At 31.9% G+C, this 19,719-nt stretch overlaps 1 protein-coding gene across 2 annotated transcripts in view; it reads left to right on the forward strand.

The window, feature by feature from the left end:
• LOC118203139 (isoamyl acetate-hydrolyzing esterase 1 homolog) overlaps window positions 1-19,719 on the forward strand; it is a 90,859-nt gene that overhangs the window by 56,377 nt on the left and 14,763 nt on the right. For both annotated transcript variants that reach the window (XM_035375393.2, XM_035375390.2), the window contains exon 4: window positions 3,459-3,546. In XM_035375393.2, the coding sequence (XP_035231284.1) occupies window positions 3,459-3,546 (88 nt within the window). The remainder of the gene's footprint in view (window positions 1-3,458; window positions 3,547-19,719) is intronic.

Consider the following 19,719-nt stretch of genomic DNA (forward strand, 5'->3'; position numbering starts at 1 on the left):
ATGTGATAAGATAAGAATGCCTGGACAGGAGTTAAGCTACTGGCACCATCTATTGATGAAACGAGAACTAAAACATAATTTTCTTAAGGGCTGAAGGCAAAGATGGATTGGAATTAGAGTTGTTAACTAGAACAGAAAGATTTTTTTTATGCCTCTGGAAAATTTAATTCGCCAATGGAAGATGTTTTTTGAATAATTTTAGCTGCAGAAAAATTGAAAGTGTGGTTTTTGGACCAACAATGCTTGGCAATACAGGACTTCTGCATCTCCTTTTTTGTAACACATGCCTCATGTTCCTTAACACAAAATATTAAGGCTCTCTTAGTTTAACAATGTAAATTAAGCTACACTGGTAAATACCCCGGGGTTCTTGAGTATGGAACTTCAAATTTTATTGATAGGAAAATAAACAATCCAAAAGTTAAATTTCTGTAAAATACATGCAATTTTATAGCTAATTGATGGAAAGAAAGGAATGACAACAGAAGTCATATAATCTAAAACAAGAGTGTGCCTTTTGGTGTGTTGAGATGAAAATTTTTTACTTAATAATAATGAAAATTTTTTACTTAATAATGTTGGGTGAAAAGCCCCTGCTAATAGCTACTGCTTTTAAATAATTTAGTTCTTGATCAAGAGCCAATTTGGAGGAGCAAACTTAAAGTGCATGGAGAACATAGTAATAAAATAAAGCTAACTTTTGTTCAGTCAGATGACATGATTTGAAGTGTGGTGGAATGCAAACTGATGAAGGTTTACGATAAACCGCAGTACTGAAGTTGGATGTGCTACATGTGACCAAAATGTCGAGGAACGGAAGAGAATTGCACTTCTCAAGTTCAAAAGTGAACAGAATAGAACTGAATTCATTGTTCAAAGAACTTTATTTAATAAATCATCTTTATTACCATCAAACAGTAAAAGTATCGTCTACATAGCGATATTATACCGGGAAGTTTCAAATAGTTTTGATTCATAATATGCATGTAGATGTCAGACAGGATGGGACTGTGAGGGCTTCCCATGGCTAATCTCTCAGTTTGCTTGTAGTACTTATTTTGTAAAACTAATTTGTGTTTGTTTCAAACAAAGTTGAGTGAGGAAAATTAGCTCTTCAATTTCATTTCTCAATTAGACATCTTATGTCTAGAAATCAGACTTTCTGAACCAGATAATGTTTTTAATCACAATTTGTGAAACTAAGTTTCACTCTTCCAGCAGTGCAGTCTTCAGAGCAGTCTCTAGGAGGAAGATGTCACCATGCAACTGCTTTTCTAAGGTTCTCTACTGAGTTAAGATCAGATTTTGCTGGCCATGGTATTTGCTGAAATGTCTTCACTTTCAGGGAATTCATTAACAAAGTTTGCTCGAGATAAATAAGCTTTATTGTCCATATATAAAATGTCAGATTTGTATGCACTTCTGAAATGTCCTAAATAAGGTTCCAAGACCTTCATTCCAGCATTTCTGGCCAGTCACAGATCCACTGTTAAAAACGTATTGGGACAAATGTCAATAAATCATTATTTCTTTCCCACACAGGTCCCAATGTTTAAAGGAAGATTTCACATTCCTGACCAGATATTCAGAATTTTCGTGACATTCAGAATTAGATGTTAAACTAAACCTCGACTCATCAGTAAAATAACATGGGAGTATTGATATTCACTCTAGTTCTGATGTTCTTTTTACCAATTAAAGCGAGCTCTCTTTTGTTGTTAAGACAATGGAACATATATCTCTTAGCTTTCTGGCATAAATATGTTTTTCATTAAACCTTCTGTATCCAATTTGCCATGACACAGTAGTTCCTGTGGTAGCTGCCAAGCTCTGAACTTAACTCCCAAACAATGACTTCCTCTTACAGTGGTTAATTATTGCCAGATATCAAACTTAAGAAGCAGTTGTTATTCATTTAGGACCTTATTCAAGCCCCCTCGCAACAGTTCAAGAATTTTAAAATTGTTTCCATATCGTAGAGCCTCTATCTTGAAATATTCGCATATCTCACTGCTTCCATGATTTTCTTCCTCACTTGTAAACAGCCAATGATTCCCCACTTCACAGATTCTTCCAAATGATACTTCAAAACTGTAATGAACTCTTTTAAATCCTTAAACACTAAAATTAAATGCTGTATTGCAGATATTCACTTTGCACAAAGTGCTTGATTCACTATCAGATGATGTAATGCCTTGATTTGCATATTAGAAATCATTTGATCACTTTTGATTGGATAATAATTAGACTTATCTTTCACACGTTCTCTGGAAAAATGGATTACACTGATTGGATATTTATGAAATATCATTACGTTTGGTTATGCAAAGATCAATTTGAATAGGAGTGTATATTGCTCTTTGGAAGAAAAACAGTACATTTTAAAATATGCATGTTAAGAATAAACACCTTTTAAAAATTCTAATAAAGTTATAATTGAAGTATTTGATTACTGCAAAATTAGATTTAAAGACTTATTTTACTTTGTAAAAAATAAATACATTAACCCTCTGTGCAGTGCCTTCTTTGGATCACTTATGAAAAGCTGAGTTTAAATAGCATCAGGTTTTTCTGTAATTATTTACTTTACTGTGTTTTCATAGCTGTGTATTCATTTAAATAAGCCAATAAAGAAAAGAAGAAAACCTGTTTAAAGTAGCAAGTGATATATCTAGGTAGAATAGGAACAAGCTTATATAAAACTTAAAAATTAGGCAGAAGAGCAGCCTCAGTTTGAAATAGATTTTGAATAAAATTAGCAACTTCAAGAGGTACCTCTTATAGGCAAATTTTTTCTTCTCCTGAAGAAAAGGGCCTGATAATCTTCAAAATTAATAAAATTGTATTTAAAATCACTGCCAGACTAAGATTGCTTGTTTAACCTAACTTTAAAAATAAAATATACCAAGTGACTGCAAATCTTATGACTCAGTAAAGTAATCTTATCATTCAAACATTTAATTTTCAAAAAGTGTTTTGGATTGTAAGTTTTACTTTATTTTCAGCTGTAATTGTCCTCTGTTCAAAAGTCACTTCCGTATCGAATTGTAACAGTTTTGAATTATTTTTCATGCTATAAAAAAAATTGCAAATTGCTAGCATTTTATGTACATTTAAAAATTAATTGGAATCAGTATTAAGAATTCAAGCTTACTAACTAGTATTACAATTACAGGTCTTACAATTTGTATAAAAGTTGTTCTTTATGTAATAATTAATATCATGTATTTATGTATTCAGATTGTTACATGCAGAATATATTAACTTTTTGTGATCTTTTGGATGCTTGTTAAAATCAAATTCTTAGAAGCAAAACATGAAAGGCCAATTTTTGTCAGTTAAAAACTTAACTCTTGAGGTTAAGGTTGCTAATATCCATGGAAGAAAAGCTTCAGTACCTTCAGGGGTACTTGCCCTAATTTTTTGTATAATATAGATAATTTTGAATAATCTTTTAGCTTATAGGATTATGTAAAAAGAAGATTGTATTAATGACACCACCACCGTATTATCATGAAAAGTATGCAGCATATTGTGCAGAAGTTGGTAAGATATTTTAATTCCCTAATTGTGAATTTTATATCTTTCAAAGTGAACATGATTGTTTTTTCTTTAGAATAAAAAATAAAAAAAAATCTGTTGATTTATAAAAATTAATAGATTAATTTATTTAAAAAAGGAAGAAAGAAATCTTTTGATATATATCTACTTTTTATACATTTTATCTTTAAGGAAAATAAATTCCTGTAATATTTTCATTAAAAAGGTGGTCTTATTTATTATTACCTGTAAATAGTATTTGTGTGAAGAAGGAAGAAATAAATAGCTTAGTTTTTTAAGATTTGATTACAGATTTGGAAGGGAATTAAAATTCAATAGTAGGTTAGGATTAATAATACATAAATGCTGTTTATAACAGTAATACAGTATAAAGATCAAGATCCAGAATCGTCAGGACTTCAGCAACTTCCGATATCAGAATTATCCAGGTTTTAGAATATCTGTTTAAATTCAATAAGTTAACATAGAAATTATAACATTACAAACACAAAATAGTTGTTTATAAAATAAATGGCTAAAACCTCAAAATTTACAGAAAAATCTTAATATTTATCTCTCTTATAAATTATTTCTTTCTATGTAAGCTGTTTCTTCACCCCCCCTTTTTTTTATATATATATCTTCATTTTTTTTTAGACAAACATAATTTCCCCTCAAGTTTTGCTACTGCAGTATCGAGAACTCTCGTCATGGACATTCTCAATCATTGTTAGTGGCCTCGGTGCAATTCTCTAGCCAGTTTAATAATTTACGTTTCTAAATCAGATGTTGGTTTACTAATTTTAACCTTTTTAACAATATTTTAATTCACTATGTGTACAGAGTGTATTTTTAGGCCGCCGCCTTCAACATAAACAAAAACTTTATTCTCATACAACAATGTGAGCAACAGCGCCCTCTAGCCTTTTCTTCTTTCAAATTATTCAATTCTCCCCACCTGAACTCAGTGCAGAGTTCATCTTTCAATAATATATTCTAGAATATTCAATTAATATTTTGACAATCAATCCTAGAGAAATGGTTAAATATAACAAACATGCAAACATAATTATAAGCACATAAATTTTACAAAACATTAAATGATACCTATAAGAAGTCAAGAGAATCAAACCTAAAAATACAAACATTAGTTAAGTTCCATATTATATAACAATTGTATAGGCCTATTTAAGGTACCAGTAGGTGTTTTAATTATGCAAAATCTTATTTTACCAGATCTGCCTGGCATTAATTCCAAAATTTTAACTATTGTCCAGAGATTTTTGGGATGTTTATCGTCATGAATCAAGACAATATCATTGATTTTAAACTGAGATGCGATCGAGTGTGGAGCACAAATATTGGCAGATCTCAGAATAAAAAAGATACTCCGTTGTCCAATGCTTCCAAAAATTATTTAAAATATCTTGACGATATTTATATCATTTAATAATTAAATTTCTTGGTCCAATCAAATTATTCAATGTTATTTTATTAGAAGGCAGAGATAGTAATCGTCTACCAAGCAGAAAATGAGAGGGCGTTAGTGGAGAAGGTTCATTAGGATCGCTAAATGCATAGGTAATTGGTCTACAATTAATCATTGCCTCGATTTCAATGAGCACTGTTTCAAGCTCTTTCACAGTTAGGGATGATTGACCAATAATTTTTGGTAAACTGGATTTTATGGTTCGTACCATATGCTCCCAAAACCCTCCCCACCATGGACCCCTCTCAATGATAAATTTCCAATTTATGCCTCTAACAGAAAATAATTCTTTCACAGATGACTCACTCAAAGTTTTGAAAATATGTTTTAATTCTTTGTCAGCTCTTTTAAAAGTCTGGGCATTATCTATTTTTAGCTTGCCGAGGACTATGTATGGTGGTACATAGTCCTCGGCAGGCTAAAAATCTTCGGGAAGCTAGTAAAAAACTTTCAGTGCTGAGATCAGTTAATATCTCTATATGTAAGGCACAAGTGACCACACACGTTAATAACAGCATGTAAACTTTACCTTGCCTGTCTTTCATAAAAAATGGACCGGTGAAATCCTACCCGGTCAAAGCAAATGGAGGCGATTCTTGGATTCTGTCTGGAGGAAGTGGAGCAATATCCTTTACTCCAGGACGAGCTCTATATCATCTGCATATCACACATTTTGTGGTGATAGTCTTAACATGTTGCCTTTCTTTAATGATCCAATATTTGGCTCTGATCTGAGTTAGTGTCAAATTAACTCCAGCATGGAATACCCTTTCATGTGAGTCCATGATGATCAACTCGGTGAACTTGTATTTAGAGGGTAATAGAATAGGGTGTTTTAAATTCTCGTGACAGTCTGCAAATTGAATGCGACCTTTCAACCAAAGAATTCCCTCCTCATCAAGCCTTGGATTAAGGGAGTAGATGGAAGAATCGAGAACTGTTTTTTTATTTGATAACTTAATTATTTCCATTTGATACGATTCTCGTTGCGTAATTTTTACTTGATAATGTTCAGTTGCTTCATTCTCAAAAGCACTTAAAGGTTCATTCTCTGTAGACCTTTTCAGAAGCCTCCCAATAAATCTTAATAAATAGGCAATAATTCAAAGTAATTTTTCTATATGCAAAATTGGGGATTCATTGTCAATTACAGGTGCATTCAAAATAATACTTTTTCTTAACTCTAACGATTCTGAATTTGGTTGTAATTTCTTTTGTTTCGGAAAGTTTTCAGTAGGAAAACATAACCAGTGTGGCTCATGCCACCACAGATCATTCTTAACTAGTGACTGAGCACTAATTTCTTGAGTCAGTAAATCTGAAGGATTTTGTTTCTCTTCGCTCTAGTCCACAATTTTTTGTTGCATATACCCTGTATTTCCGTAACACGATTGGCGATAAATGGTTTCCAATTATTTAGCAAACCTTTAATCCAAGTAATGGTGATTTTAGAATCGCTCCAAAGATAAACTTCCTCAATTAAATCACCAAACATTTTTTTTTAAATATTTATACATTCGAGCAGCCACGAGTGCTCCCATTAACTCTAAACAAGGAAGCATGATTGATCTTAAAGGTGCAACCCTGCATTTCAACATGATAAAGGAAGTTTTAATTTCTGTATCACTCGTACAGTATCTAAAATATGCGATGGTGCCATATGCTAGCCTAGCGTCTGAAAATAGGTGAAGGCTTATATTCATTGGATCGTCATCAAAGAAATTTCGCTGTATCAATATTTCAGTTAAATCACCAAGTTCCTCCCGCCAAATGTTGAATTTGTCCTTAATCTCCACAGGAAGGACCTCATTCCAGTCAGCACCGGAACACCAGATTTCTTGCATAATAATTTTTGCCTGAATAACAAAGGGCACAATAAATCCAAATAGATCGTATATTTGGCGATACTTTGCAAAAAATTTGATAAAGTTTCCTTTTTGTAGCAAAATCATTTTTGGTAGAAAAGTCAATTAAATTTTTTAAGTTTAACTTTATATTGTCCTCAATGAAATTCCAAATCATGCCTAAATATTCAATTTTTATTTTATCATTTTGTTTCCAATTCTGAATTTCAATTTTAACGATCGGATAGGAATGATTCATTGCCTTGGTGCACCAAATGAATAAATGGAAAGTCTTTCCTAACGGATTGGAGTAAGTTTTAAATAGTCGACCAATTTTTTCGTTATAAAGGGTCTGTGACTGCCTTTATCAAGAATTAATCTAGTTAATTTTGATTTATATTTAGAACAAGCATAAACTGTACAAATTTGTAATAATATTTCCCTGGCATTACAGTCATTATTATTATCACATTGAGGAACAGAAGCAATTTAAGTTTTGAACTTTATTTCTTTCCTCAGAATTCAAAGTCAGAGATTCATTTTCATTTTCGGAATAACCTTGTTTTGACTTTTTGTTTACAGGAGATTTATTAGTGCAAACCAATTCATTGTGATACATACCGTCACATTTATTACATTTAGTTTTATTTCTACACTTTTTGATGTATGAAATTTTTTAAAACAAGAATAGCAGCGGTTTTTGGATCTTAGTTTCTTTAATTTATCAGAAACATTCACTTCACATTTAAATGGCTCGTGCAAATTAACACAGAAGATGCATTTTCAGTTAACTTCAGTATGAAATGCAGCCGTGGGTGTATTTTTTACATATTTTATAGTTTCATATTTTGATTGATCAACTCGTGGAGGCACAGAATTTTTCCTTTCATTTAATACTAGATTTGAAACTTCCCTGCATTCTATTTCCATTTTAATAAATTGTGTTAATTTCGAAACTCCAACTTTTATCTTTCGATCCTGTTTGCCGATTAAATTTCTAAACTAAATCGTCTGGAATTAATTTTAATAATATTGGAATTAGTAAATGTCCATATGATCCAGAAGTTACCTAGCTTCCAAATTACAAATCGAAACTCCTACTTCGTCATACAATTTACGTACAGCCTTTACGTGTTAGCAGAATTTTTAACAGCTTCTAAATTGAGAATTTCATTCATGAATGAATTAATGATCAGGTCTTTTCGACCATATCTGTCCTTTAGTGATGCTACACAATTATCATAATTACTTTCTGTTAATTCAAAGCCTGAAGCAACATTCGAAACTTGTCCCATTAAGAATGTTTTTAAGTATGCAAATTTTTGTATTTTTGAGAGCGTTTCATTTTTATTTTTAAAACTATTCCGAAATTCATTCCATTGTTTGGGGTCTCCAAAAAATTTATCAATCATTAGTTTTGGCAATTTCAGGGTACTGTTCCCACTAGAACTAGAACTTACATGCAAAATTCCATTACCACTAGACTGGTTTAAATCAGAACTTTGGTGATTCCGCGCTGGTGGTACTGTGGTAACCGCTTCTATAAACTGCTTAATTTGACTAGAAGCAATTATACATTTGTCATTGTATTCTTTGCTTAAACTATAATCTTCTTCAATTAAGTTAATATCAATTAACTGTTGTACGAGGGCCATCCAGGAAGTAGATTACGTTTCCGTCTGTGTCCGCTAGCGGCGGGGCTAGCGCGGCCATCTTGGGGTCAGAGCGTTGCGCAGCTCAGTCTGCATCTAGCCGTGCTAGTGAGAGGTTCGTGCTGTGCTCCGTTCAGATACTGTGACGGTTTGAAATGTCTGCGTTAATTGAAAATCCCGCGAGCTGCGAGGTGCGCTCAGTAATAAGGTTTCTGACTGCAAAAAACTGTAAACCGATAGAAATCTATCGGCAGCTTCGTGAAGTGTATGGGGACAACATTATCACTGAAGGTGGAGTGCGTCAGTGGGTCATAAGATTTCAAAATGGCCGAACCAATGTTCACGACGAAGATCGAAGTGGGAGACCCAGCATAGTGACCGCCGAACTTCTCGAAAAAGTCGATGCTAAAGTCCGTGAAAATCGAAATTTCACAATAACGGAACTTTCTTTGAGTTTTCCACAAATTTCGCGAAGTTTGTTGCACGAAATCATCAGCGAAAAGCTTGGTTACCACAAGTTTTGTGCAAGATGGAAGGCAAGAAGAGGTAACGAACTGGTTGAAGGCGCAGGCAGCCGAATTTTTCGACGAAGGAATTTCCAAGCTCGTACATCGCTACGATAAATGCCTTAATTTGTATGGTGACTATGTAGAAAAGTAGTATTTGAGTGTGGCTTTCATCTGTATATAATAAAATTTGTTTCCTATACTTTGTTTATTTTTTTATTCCAAAATGTAATCTACTTTCTGGATAGCCCTCGTATTTCATCATCAGGCGTTCTCAAATTATGTTTCTTTTCGGTTAATAATTAAAACGATTCCAGTAATTCTTTAATCGAATTTTCCTCCTTTTCTATTTTTAATTTATCTTCAATCACTTTAATTAACCTTGTAACAGGCGATTTCAATGTGGAACATTTATGTTTCAATCTGTCTATTAGCTTCCATTTTATTTAATTTAAATCAGGGTTAGTATGGTCCTTAAGAGTCCTTAAATTTTTTGGAATTGATTTTTGGTCCTTAATTTTGGCCAAAATCAGCAGAAGGTCCTTAATTTTAATCATCTGAAATTTCTGTCTGTTTTTGTGACTGCCATTTTGAGTGTGAATTAGCATTTTGGAGGAATATTTTTGGCGATTCACTGGCATATATGGTTATCTTTTGAATGGGTTCATGGGTTATAATTTGTTTCTAATATAAATGGTGGGATACTTGAGTTTCTAAGCAAGAAGTGAAACATAAGCATTTCAAAATTCATTTTTTCTAGTAAAGATCTCTTAAACAACTTTTTGATTTTGGGGATGTGAATTCTTTTATTAAACGGTTCTAAATTTGGCGACTTTTCAATATTTTGGTGATTTTAAGATTAGTTTCTATAGAAACTTTTTAATTCCAAAATCTGAGAATTTTTCGACAATTTTTTTTTAAAACATCGTAACATTGATAAATTTTATTAAAATAATGGTAATTAATATATTGAAATTATATTTAAAAAATCACATTAAAGTAAAACATTTTTATTTTTCGCTGTCATATTATAAAGTTTCATTTTGGCAACTTATACAATATTTTAAATGTGAAAAATAAGGTATAATGCTATAAAGCACAATTTACGAAACAGCTCTTAGCAAAAAGCAAAATTAGCTATGTAATTAATTAAAAAGTCTTGTTTTTAATTTTTTAATAGTAAGAGTTTTTCCCATGTAATTGTCTCAATATTTAAAATTCTCAGAATATGCATCAGTTTCATCATTTTACACTTTTTCCCTCCCTTTTTTTTCCAAAATATTTATGGCTTTTTGCTGTTACAGAATTGGTAGGAATAATTTTTCTTTAGGATTTTAGACATTGCAGCTTGGAAAGTGTAGAAGGATTGGAAAGCAAGATTTATAGACTCACGATTCTAGAAGATTCGAGAACTATGTGACAAAATGAAAAATGTCTCCATGGTATCAACACGTAATGGATGCATTTTACAGAAAGTTTGCGATGAATTTCTTACCTTTTGGAGAATGTCTGGGAGAACAATGAAAAGATAATATTTGAATGTTTTACTCCTGATACTAGAATCTTTTTCTTAACATGTTTAACTTCCCTTTATTTTCTCTACCTTTCACTAGACACAAGCATAAAAAATATCAATAAAGTCTTCTAATCTTACCACTGAGCAGGCATCATAGGAAGGGATTTTTTTTATTAATAAAGAAATTGAAAACTTAACTTACAATTTAAAAGATTCATCTAATATGCCTTAATGCATCATACACAGAGCTGGCACTAGGCATTTTCCCACCTGATGCAATCTCTGTGGCTCCTAAATTATAAACATTTTGCTATTCCAAGATTTTGTTGTTTGGTGTGTCACTAAATTGTAAAAATTCTGCCACACCAGCTTTGTAACTGGGCTTTAGCATATATATTCCATATTTCTTCTGAATGTTCATATTACTAAAGAAATAGAATTAGCCACTTTTTCTATACATTCTAAATGCATTTAGTGTTTTTTAGAATAACAGAAATAATTAGATCCAAAAACTCTAAAATGAAAAGGAACGGTGTTGAAGAAAGAAATTGAATATATAAAGAAAATTACTCCTCAAAGATATGTGCAGTTATTATTATGTAACTTACTTAATTGTTTATGATTTCAGTCTTTCAGTTTATGATTCAGTCGGGGGTTTGGGACTATTTAACTTTTACCAGATCAAGTAAACCCTCATTGGTACCTTGTGGAGATGTTGACAAGTTAGGAGATAAGCATGCAGAAACTAGCAAGAGCATTGGTTTGCATATTGAGACAACTCTCTAATTGTTAGAAAAGATGCTTAAAGAGAAGGAAATCTATATAAACTAGCCAAAATGTTTGGAATGGCTTCAAATTAAAATGAAGAATAAATATTTTGAGTGTTGTTACAAAACATAAATGTTTTGTAGCTTTTAATGTGTATCCTAATATAGTTTAAGAATCAATGTCATAAATTACATGTATTTTAAACTGCAAAATTTTATTAGATTTTGATTTTAATAGGCTTTTTTAACAAATATTGTTAAAAAATAAAATTCAATAGTGGCCATGTAAATCCATAATGACTAAGGTTATCTAATTACCTAATTTAATTATTTATAACTATCTGCTTACCCTTAAAAATTACTCTGCATATTAAAGCGAGTTATTGCCTTTCATTAACACTCACTGTGGTCACAAGATAAAACACAAAAATTTAAAAATTCAAGTAAAACTTATTCTTTGCATCTAGTGAAACTTAAAAAAAAATACAAAACAACTTATCATCTCTGGTACTTTAATCGCTTATTGGAACATTAGAGTATATTAACTGGGCTACAATCCCTTGGAACTCTACACAAAGCTATGACACTAACAGAGCCTGACTAAGTTTCAACACTTGCCAACTGTGTCTACATCAGATCTTTCAGGTTTGTTCTAATGAGCAGGTCTCTCTCTAGACAAGCAACAGCGGTGACAACATTCAGTCTTTTGTTATGAATCATGCTGATTATGATCTTACTTCTCATTTTAACCTATACCATTTGACATAAAATCTACCTGCTAGTTACTAAACCTCTAGACTGACTAAGTATGTAACAAAATGAGACATAAAAAAATCAACATAAAGCTAACTATTAGTAAAACATAAGTAAATGTCATCTTCTTTCAAATATAAATATGTCCAACTATTATAAGTGTAAAATATTTAATGCTACTTGATAAATTGTATAAAGTTTATTTTATTCTCAAACTTATTAATCATTATGTTAATTAATTTGTGTTTAGTAATAATGCATACTACTTAGGATCTATTTTATTTTTAGGATGGTATTACAAAAGTGAAATTCAGGCATAGAATAGTAATTTTAATTGAATTTATTCAGTTCCCATTTGCTCATAGGTCCTTAATTTTTTCATTAATGGTCCTTAAAAGTACTTAATTTCTGTATGCAGAATAAGTACGAACTCTGTAAATACATCCATGACAGCAATAATAAATACTTATTTACTACAAATAATCACTAAATAATTAATTTAAGATTTTCCTACCTTTATTTGGAATTCCATTGTCCCTTGAAGATGAGCTTTCCATTCTTAAATCCAAATCGAAACACTCAGATCAAACACACAAAATCTTCTCAAAGTCTTATATTTTCACCGCATGCACCGTTTAATATTGTGCATTTCTAAATCAGATGATGGTGGTTTTCTAATTTTAAAATTTTTAACAATATTTTAATTCATTATGTGTACAAAGCATATTCTTAGACCGCCGCCTTCAACATAAACAAAAACTTTATTCTCATACAACAATGCAAGCAACAGCACCCTCTAGCCTTTTCTTCTTTCAAATTATTCAACAGCCAGCAAGTTTTTATAAGTGGCATGTAGAAATGTCATTTGGAAAAAAAAAAATCCCTTTTAAATCACGTCTCTCTTCCCCCCCTCCCCCCTTTGAGTATTATGTTCTCTATACTTGTCTTTATGAGGGGAATCTAGTCTGGATATCCAGATTTCATACTTTCAAATTATTCTAACAAAATTCATTTCATTCCCCTCTCTTCTTCTTTTTTTTTTCCCTCTTTTTTTTTACTTAGCCTTAATCAAGAAAACTCAACTTTTCAATCCATATGAAATATCAGTATTTCAACTGTATGCAACTAAATAAGTAATGCCTTTTTTATAAATAATAATCAGGAGACAATGTATTTAAAATTATAATTTAGAAAAGAATCCTGTTCATATCTCTGAAATCTTTCATAGGCTGAAGTAATGTAAAGCAGAGACATAAATATGATAAATCTGCATGGGAAAATGAATTTAGTATTCTCAGGCCATAAAAAATAATTAAAAAAAACTTTGAAGTCATACCTTATAACATATAAAATCTAAAATAACCCTGTAACAAGAACAGAATGAATGATATGATAAATACATAATCCATATAAACAGAAGTAATGCATACAATGTAGTTTCATTTTCCAAACTTGAAAAGACAATGAGCATATCAAAAGACTTATGGTGTTATATATATTTATTATTACCTATAAATATTACGTTTCCCCAGTGACTCAACTTAAAGTTGAATAATTAAGAGATTTGGTGGTTACCAGGTCTATATTGTGGAAGTGATAATAAATATCATACATAATCATCTTATTATTTGCATCAATCAAATAACACTACTAATTTCATGCTTGCCTGCCGAAATGTCGCAAACTGAGGTTAGTCATGCACTGCCGCTGACTGCAAAGGACTCTTTAAGTACAGAAATATGCTTGATTACTTTTTTCTGTCATTATTCTTCCTAGACATTCAAAATAAACTCCAAATTTTGGTAAAATTTGGAGTGCTTTCTCACAAATAAAATAATCTTGATTGGATGAAGTGTGTTGGGCTAAGTAGCGATGGAGCACGTGCAATGGCAGTCTGTCATAAAGGTTTGTTTAAACAAATTCAAGAATTAGCAGTTAATCGTGTATGGATGCATTGTAGTATCCATAAACAAGCATTGGCGGTAAAATGAATGCCTTTAAATTTAAACGTGACTTTGGAGGAATGTGTCAAGTTTGTAAACTACATAAAGTCTCGTCCATTAAATAGCAGACTTTTTATCGAATTATGCAAGGAAATGGGGAGTGATCATAAACACCTCCTTTCATATTGTAATTTACGATGGCTTTCAAAAGGAAACATATTTGCTACATTCAATGAATTGAATTTAAATTTGCAAGGCTTTGGTTTAAGTATCGGAAAAAGTGGAACAATGACTCTGTGGAAACAATGACTTTCAAAAGGAAATTTTAAATCTTTTGAAACATTACATAAATTTATTGAAACCCATTCAAACTACGATGAAGAAGATTTACATCTTGAAACACTATCAATTTCAATTCAAGAACATCTTTCGAAGCTAGTAAATAGTTTTAAAGACTACTTTCCGGATATTCCTTCAAATAAAATGTGGATTAAAGATCCTTTTTCTGTCAATATTGAAAAGGAAGAAGTGCTTAATCGTAATAAACAAGAAGTTAATAATTTAATTGAAATTTCATGCGACACCGATCTTAAAAAGGTGTTTGTACAACTAATTAATTTTTGGTTGCACTGTCAAAAGGAATATCCAAGTGTAAGCGAGAAAACAATACAATTTTTAATGCCTTTTATCACCACTTATACGTGTGAAACTGCATTCTCAACCTTGGTATACTTAAAAAATAAGTATCGAAACAGATTGGATGTTGAACCTAATTTGAGAATAAAATTAACATCATTAAGTCCTAATTTGAAATTACTATGTGATGAAAAACATCATCCTTCGCACTAAGGTCAAAATATGTGAAACAAAATTTACTTTAAATTTTAAATGAAGATAATAATTACTTATGTTTTTGTTATATAATTATTTTGCAATTTTTGTGTATGAAATAAACAAAAAAATAACTTAAAATTTTGATTTTTATTAAAAAATAAAATTTGTTTTGTAAATAAAAGTTTTTTTTTTTTTTTTATATATATATATAAGGTGGGTTGCGAAAAAATTTAAAATCTCGTAACAGGCCACAGTTAAAAAAGTTTGGGAAACGCTGTTCTAAGGCATTTGTAGTGTGATCCAAATCTGCATATGTAGAATAAACAAGGAAAGCTTGCATTGTAAAAATTGCTGGGTTTTCACCAATTTACATGCAAAATAAGAGTATATACTATATGGGACCAAATGTAAAGCAGCATTTTTTCTTTATAATGCCTTTCTGAAACCCTTATGCACGTCATATATATGTGCTGTTGTATCTTAATGTTTTAAGAAGTATATTAAGATAATTTACCACTTATCTCTTCACTTTTGCAATAAAAGAAAACTTGTTTACTTAATTTTACCTCGGATTATGTGATTCATTTGATTGTGTTTCATTTAAGACAGCATTTCTCAAGCTTTTTCCAGGAGGGAACCACTTTTATAAAGTAGAGAGTTCTGCTGACCACCTTACTCTTATTCCCTTCAAAAGCAATTTTTAGCATACTTTACTACCGGTATAGTTATGTTTCTAAAATACAGTTAATTAAAATTCATTTAATTTTACACTGGTATTAAATTAGAAGAAAGTTTATAATTGTTTTTAATAATTCAAGGTTATTAGAGTTTTGATAATCTTTATCATATTAACCCTTTTATGATAGGTGCCTCGAATCACCAGCCTGTTCTCTCAGGATGGTACACTAACAGGATGAACTGTCTTATGGGGTTAGCAAATTGCTCTGCTAAGCCTAATCTTGGAAAAGAATTTGTGGTTCAGTTGTTCCAAGTTTTGGCACATTATGAGAGGGACACTCAGGGAGCTGCCGCAATCAATTTTAAAACTTTGTCAATGTCCTTGCCATATGAAGTATAACAAATGTTTTGTTAAAGGGTATACGAAATATTGGCCTCAGTGCTAACCAGACTCTAAGAGGAATGAATAAAACCTCTAAAAAGGGGTACCTAGAGAACTGGGAAAAGTCGGGGAAATTCGAAAATTGAACAAAAGAGTCAGGAAAATATCAGGTAATTTAAATATTTTAGTCAATATCTGGAATTCTCGGAATTTCATATGGCAATCCTCCAAAAAGGGATTTTTGCGCTAACTTTGGAAGCAATTACTTTCTTGGCGAATTATGTATTGTGCAAACATAATTTGGGTGCTGCTGGCGTAGAGCCAATTTTTGCAGCTCCAATCAGATTGTCTTTTAGAAAGGCAAAGCAAGTTTCTGGCAACTTTGGTTTCCAGTAACCTCGAGAATTGAGAGATTTGCATGCGCATGTGCAGTGCATGTTGAACGAAAGAAAATATCTTCCCATTCTCATATAAAACAAAATCGGTTTAATCCTAGTATCCTAGCGTTCAACTGCGTCTAGCATGAGGGGCTAATTTACATAATAAATCTTCATATGGAGTGTGAATTAATTCAACTCATCATATCTTTCATTTCAAACAGAAAATTTACAGTCTCAGTAAGACGAGACTTCTCTAATATTTGATATTAATGCCCCAGAGATCAATTTTGAGACCGGTTTTGTACGTGTTTCATGTCTTAGACTTCCCTCGTTCCCAACTTCACAGAAATCACTTTCTTGGGTGCTATGCGTACAATACAGCGCTTGCTGTAAAGTCTGCAAATGCAAACCATGCGATCAAGAAATTGCAGAATCTTAAGCCAGACTTTGAAAGTTGGTGCAGCAGATGGTGCATTGCCATAAATGCAAGTAAATCTCAATTGATTGTTATTAGAAGAAAACACTCACAAACTCTGTTAGAAGAAATGATTGGCAGGGTGAGCCTGCCAATTAGTTTTATTTAATGAAAAAGTCTCCACAAGTGTATAAAGTTCAAGTACTTGGAAGTGATTTTGAATGAAAGACTGAAATGGACTGATCATGTTGTAGCTATAAAAAGGAAAGTCTTTGGAGTTGTCAGTAGCCTTAATACCACTGTTAGGAAAATATTCCAACTTGAAAAGGAAGAAAAGGCTAATCTATATCACAGCAATTAGACCCTTAATTATCTATGCCTCACCTGCTTCGACTACCGCCTCAGAAAAAGATATTATGAAGCTCCAAATTGTGCAAAATTAGATATTAAGAATTACTACCAACGCACACTACTATGTTAGTAATGCAACTCTGCACAGAGACCTCAAGCTGTAATTAATTGATGTATATCTAAGGGAACTGAATAAGAATGTCTTCGATAAGGCCACAGTCTGTGAACATGCAAGCCATCTGCATATTTTGTCTTATAAAGTTTTAGAGGAGGATCATGACACAAGTCCATTTGCAGCCCATCTCATTAGGGACTCCCACTTAATATGGAAATTATTTGTATATAATCATTAGCAATTTTCACTATGTTTTTATTGTATTTGCAGTTAGTATTATATGTATTATAACTATTTTTTCATGTATCTCATTTTTATTCTTATTTTACTTGTATCTTTTGTTTTGATCTTCGTGACTTTCCATGTTCACCTTCACCACACTCAGGGTTTGCACTATCAGTTCTTAAGTTTTTCGCCGCTTGCAATGTTGGTTATCCTCATTCTCAACTTCTTGCTTCCTTTGTGTATTTTATCTGTTAAGATAGTTTTAGGTGATTAAGCCCTTTCACCATAGTGTTTATCGAGCCAGCTAAACTTTTATCTTTTATATGGTATTCTAACAAAATATCGTCAGTCCTAGTATACACACAGGACTTGGCGACATTATGATGAGCAGTAAACGGGTGGTGTTGGCGACAGTTTTTAAAATCGTAGCAAGACCATACCATATGCTAAGATTTTAACGCAAAACTTCTTTTTTTTTTCTTTCTAATGACTACTTATTTGTCATTTTGCAGTAAAATAAAAAAATAGTAATAAGTCATCTAGGCCCATTTAATATTGCCAAAATATCATTGATTATTGTAATTGTTTCTAATCTTTAAGTAACTAACTTTATTATTTATACCATTTAATATGGCTTCTTTCTTCTAAATTTATTTATTAATAATATAATATTAATATAATATTCTCTCCTGAAATATTCTTACTCCTGAAACTAATTCTAGCAATATGATGACATACCATCAAAACATTTAATGCACATATTTTTTGCTTATGCATGCTGCTAAATAAATATAAAATACCTGAATTTATTTTAAAATGTCATTAAATAGATTTCTTCCTTTTGTTTAGCTGCAAAATGTCTGCAAAAAAAGACATTTTTTAATCCACATTGGGCAGATTCTAATCTCAGTCTTCAGTGGAGAAAACAACTGTTATAGTTATAATAGTAATGCTTTGGGGATTATATATTACATATTTTACCAATTACATATGACTTTAAATATATAAGTCATATGTAATTGGCAAATGTTTGTGTTTTCAAGTGGTACCATAATTAATTTCTCTCTCAGTACAGCCAATGTGCACTAAGTGGATAAACTGGAATTTCTTAAAAGACACAAACTTAAAACTTGTCTAAACCACAGGATTTATTAACACCAAAAAAAAAGTTATTCAGAAGAACATCTAAAATAAACTCAGTGGCATGACAGCCCTAATGGGCCAAGGCCGGCAGTGCCCAGAATCTGCTTTCTTGACCGTGGGCCCCAGGGTGTGTAAATATATGCCCTAACAAGTGGTCAGCTTGTTGCAGGACCCCCAGTGTTTAGTCCCCAAGCGAACGTGGTACACATTTTATCAACCCAAGTGATGGAAATCACTTGGGTCGGGAATCGAACCCCGAACACGTGATGCTGCTGCACGAAGTCTAGCCACTGCGCCTATTAAGAAATCACTTTGTGTTTATATCAGCAACTTTATTTATATTACTCATTCCTGTGATTTTGACACAAAATACCTACAATAAAGAATACTACTATGAAATTAAGGTCCTAAAAGTCAATTTAAACTGTGATTCATATGTGATACACATGGCTATGCGATAACGTTGGCAGTGGATGCATATGCCACATTCCTGTCCCTAAAGAATCAACTAAAAGTTAAATAAATATTGGTATTCACATTAACCAGTTGGATGAGCCTGCCAATTCTTGTACTATGTTTGGATGTGTGCTTTCAAGCTTTTAAACAAGCTTGATACATACGTCAAGTCTATTTTAGGTCAACCATACTTGCTCAATCTGCTTTGAATTTTATTTATGTGATTACATTCGAGAGTTCATGTTCTCTTTCAATAACTATAGGTTTATTATTTTCAATATCACAATGGAAAAGGTCCGAGGTTCGAATCCCGTGAACGAGTTGGCTCTATGGGTGTTTTCGTGGTTTTCCCCATGTAACGTGTATACGAGCCAGTTTCCCTTAGAAAGTCTTCCACGAAGACATCCCTTCCCTTAGGCAGATAGCCCTAGTGTGTTTTGCCATAATTAAATACACCACCACCATCACAATGGAAAGGATCATAAAACTATGAAAATTCATAATATTTACCTCTTGGAAAATAACATTCAAATTGTGGCTTCAGAGTTTCGAGATGCGAATATACATCATTACAATTATTATTTTCCAATAATTAATACTATTTTCTACGAAAAGTAATCCAAGATTGGAAATAGTGAAAAATGTCTTTTTCACAATTTCGGCTAATCCAGAAACCAAGCTTGATCTTAAATTCCATTACTTTACCTTAGGAACAAAACAGTCAAAGAAT

The sequence above is a fragment of the Stegodyphus dumicola genome, chromosome 6 (genome assembly GCF_044657685.1).
Source record: "Stegodyphus dumicola isolate Sdum_Otavi_A_Nest chromosome 6, ASM4465768v1".
Taxonomy (NCBI): domain Eukaryota; kingdom Metazoa; phylum Arthropoda; class Arachnida; order Araneae; family Eresidae; genus Stegodyphus; species Stegodyphus dumicola.